The following is an 8,519-nucleotide window of genomic DNA, read 5'->3' on the forward strand; positions in this document are numbered from 1 at the left end:
CCACACAGGATGGTGAAATGAACACGGAAAATGATGATTTAAAGAATATACGCGACACAGAAAAATGTAATGATACCTTATGTATGTAAAATAATTTCATGAGAATGAATAAGGCAGTTATTGAGGGAAAAATATGCTGCAACTGTGTATGTCGGATCACCGTTGCCACCGAGTGCAAGCACGAAAGCGATATCACTGCTCGTTCATGAAATAGCCAGAATATTGTTTGTGTACGCTTTCAATAAATGTCGTTCCTGATTTAAAAGGACATTGCAACATGTCATTAACATCAAGCGTCTTTAATCCTGAATAGCTTGAAGGAGAGGATGGCTTGATGGCTAGAAGACGCATCTGAATTCCACTGGTGTTCAGTTGCAGGACACTTGCATGTTTGAAATCTTTGTCGTGAAAGAAAGACGCTCACCACCCTGCCTTGAGTTCATTAGCCTCTCGAAGAAAAAAACTATTTTCTGCCTCTGACTGAAATGTATATGCGACACTTAAGTCATGAATTGTGGCTTAATTGGAAATCTATTCTTAACCAACACATTTTTGTCGTCTCTTCAAGATGGGATGACCCCGCAAATTAGGTATAAAGTGGACGATAATTAGTTGTAATTCTCCATCATGACAACATACCGCCATGCTTCATGTTTAATTTGGAAACACAGCCAGACGTGGGCGGTCTTCAATACCTGTCTGCCGTGCATCTCATATTCCTGTAATAGAATTCAAGATGTGGTCCTGCCCATACGTGTTTCAGTTGTCAGTGATGCTTGTCCCTAAATGGATAAGCAAACACTTGGCAACTCATTTGAGATCAGGCCCGAAATAAATTCCACACGAGGCAATTGAACTTAATCCACTTGCTGCATATGATACGGCAAGTCGCTGACATCTGTTAATGCTCCATGATGCATGAGCCCCCTGCAGACTTTCACTGTATGTTTGTTGCTAGCTCAACGGGGGGTGAAACCTCTCTCTCGCCACGACTTATTCCATTTTTTTTTTAAGTCGCTGATGTTACGAAAAGATCAAAGCTACCAGAAAACAAATTCAAAGATTCAGGACAGCGATAATAAATACATTCTTTATTGATGAGCCCGTAATCGTATACATCATATTTTACGAATACTGTTCAAAGGCATTTTCGCGGTACTCTTACTCAGCAGAGTCACTCTGGGGGAAAAGAACGAGTACAGTATTACTGTTATTTTATGTTCAATCTCCTTGAAAGCGCTTTGTTCACATTCATATTATTTGACTTACAGCTTCCTTTTGTAAGCCTTGACTTTCAGTTGCAGTTTATCCACCAGATCCTGAAGCCTGATGTTGTTCTTCTTGTCCTCCTCAGTCCGTACATAAAAGATTACATAATCTGCAATGGAAGACGATCAGGTGTTTTTATTGAGTAGTTATACCTGGTAAGTCAGCTCCTTGACTTTCCTCCCGTATTTGTGGACTCCTTTGATAGCCTTGGCTCCACATCTCTGTTCGGCATTGACCTCTGATTCGAGCTCACGCACCAACATGATGTATCGGTACAGCATGTTTTCACTTTGAAACTGCAATGTATGTCCAGAAGTGGATACATGCAGGCTACATACCCGAGCCTCCAGTTTCTGGAGTTGCTTCTTGCCACCCTTCATGGGGAGGCTTTTGGCCTCATCCAGGCGATGCTGCAGGTCCTGGACAGTGACCTCTAGGTTCTTCTTCATCCTCTCCAGGTGAGCGCTGGGGTCTTTTACAGGTGAGTCAATCAAAACTATATCGTGGCAACAGAATCATGGGGGTACCACACCGCAGAATGAAATGTGATTTTTGTAAAGTCCTTTTTTCAGCCTCAGGCATGTGATTAATTGCATGAAATACAAATTTGTATGTCAAGCGTAAATGTTTATGACCTATCTGGGTCAGCAATGTTTTGACTGAAATGTGACGACAAAGCCAGCGTTTCAGTGATCCATCTCATCATGTTTTTGTAATTGAATGTCTTACCCACGTTTCAAATGTGGGTATGATGTTTAAAGTGGTGCCTCAGAAACACACTCCGACCCAAAAGAAATGTTCGAAATTACTCTCACTGACACTCACATCAGTGATAGCCTTTTTGGCCTTCTCCTCAGCATTCTGTGCTTCCTGAACATGATCTTCAACTTCATCTTGAACTGGGACAAAGTCCGCCTCCAGCTTCTTCTTGGTGTTAATGAGGCTGGTGTTATGAATGTGAAAAACAGTCATGTCTTGGATCTCCTTTGTCCCCTTAAGTATCTGTCTTTGTGCTTGTTTAAGAGACACGTGCTAGTATGGATCACTTAGTAGGAACCTGAGAGTGAGGCAGGCCGACACTCTCGCTAGCGTCAACCAGCTCCTGCTCTGCCACTTTGCGTGATCTATCTGTTTGGTCCAGAGCGGACCTCAGCTCTTCAATTTCAGTCAGCATCAGGCAATTTCTGCGTTCCACCATGGCAACCTGTTCCTTCATGTCTTCTTGGCCTCGAATAGCCTCATTAAAGTGCAATTCGGCATCCTGAACACCCACCCCCCAATCATCAGTTCTATGTTTACAGTATAGTTGTTTCCTCATTGAACTCTACGTAGTTCATGACTGGGTGAAATATAATGGGAGAAGTGGCGCTATACCTTTTAATTTAATTACATTTTAGTATTTACCATAAATTATAAAACTGTGTGATATAGAGGTAACGTGTTACGACAGGAGGGAAGACTTTACGGCTATGTCCAATTCATTGGCTTACAGGGACACACGTGACCAGAAGTCTGTCAGTGTGTTACTGTCTGAAAAAGCTCTCAGTTTACACGCTTGGGAGCGACAGCTAGCTAACGTTAGCCAAAGCAAATAATACTAATTTACATTGAGCAGACATTTACCGTGGTTGAAATGCCGTCGGTAAATGGAAAACAGGATGTTATTTTTGTAAGTTTAATTTCAGTTAAACTGTTTATCTAAATATACTAAAAAATCGCGGGTTGCTAAGAGCTAACGCTAACGCTTGTTGGAATGCTAAGCTTGCTTTGCATATGCGACGCTGGTGTTATCTTGTTTATTATTGTGGAAAGTGTTGTGTGATCGTAGTTTGACACTTGAATATATTAGGTTATGTTATGTATAATTTTGCTAATGGAAACATTTTAGGGACGAATGTATTAAAATAGTCGTGGTCGTACAGTTCCTGAAATTTGTCTAACTTGCTAAGTGTGATTTGATTTTCCGCTTTATTAGGAGGACGATGATCTGCCGTATGAGGAGGAGATTATCAGAAATCCATATTCAGTTAAGTGCTGGATGCGTTACATCGAGTTTAAACAGAATGCGTCCAAACCCGTCCTCAACATGATCTATGAACGAGCTCTGAAAGAGCTACCTGGAAGGTATGCGCACTTCAGAGTTGCACACAATATTGTTTATACTTACACACACGCACGCAATATGCCTAAATCAAAAAGCAAAGGATGTGGGGTGCGAATGTTTTTTTTTAAACTCTGCTTTCCCACAGTTATAAATTATGGTACAATTACCTGAGGGAGAGGAGGAAACAAGTCAAAGGGAAATGTATAAACGAACCAGTGTATGAAGAAATCAACAACTGCCATGAAAGAGCACTGGTGTTCATGCACAAGGTCATAACTATGTTAATAAGCCAAATATTTGATTGAAATAATTTATATATAACAAGAAAATTTTGAATGAAATTGCGCTTCCATCTGCTGCGACTCCAGATGCCCAGGATATGGATCGACTATTGCCAGTTCCTAGTGTTGCAATGTAAGATCACAAGGAGTCGGCGATCATTTGACCGTGCGCTTCGAGCTCTTCCTGTTACTCAGCATCCACGCATCTGGCCTCTCTATCTTCGCTTTGTCCGAAGCTTGCCCTTGCCTGAGACGGCCATACGAGTCTACCGCAGATACCTCAAGGTACTGACAAGCAAGATTTGGCAATACCTGCCACATATATTGTTTACAAATGTCAAACGGTGTATGTGCAGCTTTCTCCAGAGAATGCAGAAGATTATATTGAGTACTTAAAGTCTGTTGGCCGCTTGGATGAAGCTGCTGTACGTCTCGCGGCTGTTGTCAATGATGAAAGCTTTGTGTCCAAAGAAGGCAAATCTAACTACCAGGTAAGTTTGTCAACATTCCCTGGAAATGTACACACATATATATATTACTCTAACATGACAAATTTGTAATTATATCTTTCTTGATACAGTTGTGGCACGAGTTATGTGACCTGATTTCGCAGAACCCCGACAAGGTGACTTCTCTAAATGTTGGTGCCATTATTCGGGGTGGGCTCACTCGCTTTACGGACCAGCTTGGCAAGCTGTGGTGCTCTTTGGCTGATTATTACATAAGGAGTGGCCTCTTTGAAAAGGTTTGTAAACAAATGACTGTCCAAAGCACTCAACTCTGGATATTCTAAACCACATTTCTTCAAATAATGGCCTCTGCTCTAATAGATGCTTCCTTGAATTAGTAAATGCATTGCTGTATAAGCACCATACCCCAACAGATGACGAGTACTCGCTGCAGACTATTAAGTGTATGAGGAAATACAATAAATATATTTTTTGTGTGTCTTATAGGCCCGTGATGTGTATGAGGAGGCCATTCTTACCGTGGTAACCGTCAGGGATTTCACACAAGTCTTTGACAGTTACGCTCAGTTTGAAGAAAGCATGATCGCAGCCAAGATGGAAACCACCTCCGAGATGGGCCAGGACGAAGACGGTTCGTGTGGGCTCATCGAAAGCCCTTAACATCCAGCGTTTACTCTGTCACACATGTTTATTCACTTTGTCCTTCACTCCCCAAGACGACATCGACTTGGAGCTTCGACTCGCCCGCTTTGAGGAGCTGATAACACGGCGACCTCTTCTTCTGAACAGTGTGCTGTTGCGACAGAACCCCCACAATGTCCATGAGTGGCACAAACGTGTCAAACTGTACGAGGGTATTCCACGGCAGGTGAGTTTTTGGCTGTTCACTCTTACTGAACCCGAGATACAGTTCTTGAATTACGAGTGTCTCAATGTACAGATTTCTTCAGATACAAACTGTTGCTCAGTCGAGCTAAACTCACTGGTGCACTTTAAATTGTTTACTGAATGGGACAAGCAGCCGTATACACAAATCCAAAATGAAAACACTTGCAAGGGTCATGTAGCAGATGACAACATGCAGACTAACCATTTGGTAAACCAAACCAGATTGACCCCACCCCCCCTTAAAGGCATGTCAACACACAAATAGAGTTCAACCTAGCTATTCTCGAGTGATAGGGACCGAACCCTAGCGTGAATAGCAACAACCTACATCACAGTCCTGTAGCACTATATGACGAGTATCTTATCTACATTCCGTCCACTCTACAGATCATCAACACATACACAGAGGCGGTGCAGACTGTTGATCCCATAAAAGCCACGGGGAAGCCTCACACGCTCTGGGTCACCTTTGCTAAATTCTATGAAGACAACGAGCAGCTGGATGATGTAGGTACAAACGGCCTGAAGGATACTCAATGGACGATCTGTAGGGGAAATACTTTAAATGCTTCGTATCATTTAGGCCAGGACCATCTTTGAGAAGGCCACCAAAGTAAACTACAAGCAGGTGGACGACCTGGCCACAGTGTGGTGCGAATATGGAGAGATGGAACTCCGACACGAAAACTATGAGCAGGCACTGAGGATACTGAGGGTGAGCCATGAAATTTTATTCTAGGTAACATTCGTCTTTTTTTTTGTGTGTGTGTAACATATCTACTTTTCTCTGTTGTAGAAATCCCTGCTGTATTGAGAAAATCGGTGTTTGAAAGCAATTGTTTTTATATGTGTATCATGTTTATGACGTCAGTAACTCACCACTTCACATTGTTCTTATATCCCATCCATTTGATGACTTTAGAAAGCCACAGCCATCCCATCCAAGAAGGCTGAGTACTTCGATGCCTCTGAGCCAGTCCAAAACAGAGTATACAAGTCTTTGAAGGTCTGGTCCATGTTGGCAGACTTGGAAGAGAGTCTAGGCACATTCCAGGTGAGTATCTACATCTATTTCGTTTATTTTTTTGGGGGGCCTGGGGTTGCTAATGCATCCAATAAATATCCTCGCTCTCTGTGTTTGTGTGAACTGTAAACATGTTGCTTCATTCTAATCTCCCTCCAGTCTACAAAAGCAGTGTATGACCGCATTATTGACCTGCGCATCGCCACGCCGCAGATCATCATCAACTACGCCATGTTCCTCGAAGAGCACCAATACTTTGAAGAGAGCTTCAAAGTGATAACCCGGCAATGTATATGTTGTATCCATGTATATACCATTGATCTCTGTTGAATGCATTGCCCTTTGTCTCCAGGCGTATGAGCGTGGCATCGCCCTCTTCAAGTGGCCAAATGTTTATGACATCTGGAACACTTACCTCACCAAGTTCATTGACCGATATGCAGGCAAAAAGCTGGAGAGAGCCAGAGATCTCTTCGAACAAGCTCTCGATGGCTGCCCCGCTAAATTCGCCAAGAGTGAGTAGCTTTTGGAAAATCATCACTTTTCGTTCACATTTTTCGCTCTAATATCATACGCGTCCTGCACGGCGTTCCAGCCATCTACCTGCTGTACGCTAAGCTGGAGGAGGAGTACGGACTGGCACGTCACGCCATGGCTGTTTACGAAAGAGCGACGCAGGCGGTAGAGAACGAGGAGCGACACCAGATGTTCAATATCTACATCAAGAGAGCGGCCGAAATATATGGCGTCACGTACACCAGGGCTATTTACCAGAAGGCGATCGAGGTACATTCAGCTGTCGTTACGACTCACCAGCTATCTTTAAATACTAGCGATGCACCGATACCACCCTTTTCACACTGAGTGCAAGTACAGTACTTATATTTTACTTCTCGTTAATACAGATTACCGATTCTTCATAATGCCTCTATATCTTGCAATTGTGAGGAAAATGTTTCATTTTTAACATCAACAAGCGTTTTATTTTAAACGTAGCCTGTAACACAAGTGATTTCAGTTGATTTCAGAAATGACTCCCTCCCCCTAATTCTCCTACCCCTTCCTTACTTCTCCAGGTACTCCCTGATGAGCATTCCAGGGACATATGCTTGCGATTTGCAGACATGGAGAGTAAACTGGGTGAAATTGATCGGGCCAGAGCCATCTATTCCTACTGTTCTCAGATCTGCGACCCCAGGGTAAGAGCAACCTCCAACTGACGAGTGTCCCTTTTCCACCAATGATTTTCATATGTATTATCATTTCTTTTCCCCCCTCAGGTCACAGCTGTGTTCTGGCAGACGTGGAAAGAATTTGAGATCCGCCACGGAAACGAGGACACCATTAGAGAGATGCTGCGAATCAAGCGCAGTGTCCAGGCCACGTACAACACTCAGGTCAACTTCATGTCATCTCAGATGCTGAAGGCCACAACGAGCTCCACAGGCACCGGTAAGATGACTCTGGTCCTTTGGCTGAGACAAGAATTTAGTAACTGAGCATTAATTGCAAACACTTTTTTGCACGTGTGTCCAGTGTCAGATCTTGCCCCAGGCCAGTTGGGAATTGACGACATGAAAATGTTGGAGCAGAAAGCCCAGCAGCTTGCAGCAGAGGCAGAGCAGGATAAGCCCAAGCCAAAAGAAAAGATTCTCTTTATTAGGTCTGTCCTTTTTTTCAATGTCGATATTATCCAAATGTTGATATATTTTAAAGTATATACAGAATAAACTTATTTTCTGCATATGCAGGAGTGACACATCCCGCACTGAGTTAGCTGAGCTGGCCAAACAAGCCAATCCTGATGAGATTAATATTGATGACGAGGATGAGGACGATGGGCAAGGCCCGGAGGGTGAGTGACATGACTGGCTTCAAATGTTTTTTTTTTTTTTTATTTGTGGGGGGGGGGGGGTGACTTTTTGTCCTCCAAGGCAGCATGTTTATTGTTAACCCGCTGTTGTCTCCCTACTTACAGAAGTGCAGCTGGAACAGAAGAGTGTTCCCACTGCTGTCTACGGAGGCCTGAAAGATGATTGAGAAAACATTTTCAAGAAGACTTACTGACTTTTGTAACATTGTAGTCATCATTCTTAAATCATCAAATATACATTTGAGAATTTGAGTACATTTCTTGCATTCACTCCTGAGATGTGTGATGACAGCATGGCTTCTTCCCTCCACATTTTTGCCTGGAGAAAGTAACATGCACTTTTTTGTCATGACCACACTGGGTCAGGCTTTCTCAAGTATGTGGTAGAGCAATTGGGGAGGTGAATAGTTAGCTTTTGGATTAATGGAATTCTGTCCTACAATATTTTGTTTAAAAAGTCTGTCCTTCATAGAATGAATGAGGTTTGTACTTATATTTTTACATAATGTCCTGAAGAGTTAAATCAATAAAGATTGGTGAGACTAGGCATTTCATTTTCACAATACAGTATTTATGTCAAGAAATGAACTTTTACATTGTGCTGGTTTTC

General features: G+C 42.7%; 1 protein-coding gene across 1 annotated transcript; it reads left to right on the forward strand.

Annotated features, from left to right (window-relative positions):
• Nucleotides 1-2,767: 2,767 nt before the first annotated feature.
• Nucleotides 2,768-8,458, forward strand: xab2 (XPA binding protein 2). Its single transcript, XM_052048407.1, has 19 exons — nt 2,768-2,938; nt 3,245-3,393; nt 3,519-3,642; nt 3,742-3,939; nt 4,011-4,145; nt 4,235-4,399; nt 4,611-4,755; nt 4,841-4,992; nt 5,400-5,519; nt 5,596-5,727; nt 5,935-6,066; nt 6,196-6,309; nt 6,389-6,551; nt 6,632-6,822; nt 7,113-7,235; nt 7,317-7,488; nt 7,573-7,699; nt 7,788-7,891; nt 8,015-8,458. Exons 1-19 carry the CDS (start codon nt 2,903-2,905, stop codon nt 8,074-8,076), a joined length of 2,544 nt encoding a protein of 847 aa, XP_051904367.1. The 5' UTR covers nt 2,768-2,902; the 3' UTR covers nt 8,077-8,458.
• The last annotated feature ends 61 nt before the right edge of the window (nt 8,459-8,519 follow it).

This window comes from Hippocampus zosterae, chromosome 17, assembly GCF_025434085.1.
Source record: "Hippocampus zosterae strain Florida chromosome 17, ASM2543408v3, whole genome shotgun sequence".
NCBI lineage: Eukaryota > Metazoa > Chordata > Actinopteri > Syngnathiformes > Syngnathidae > Hippocampus > Hippocampus zosterae.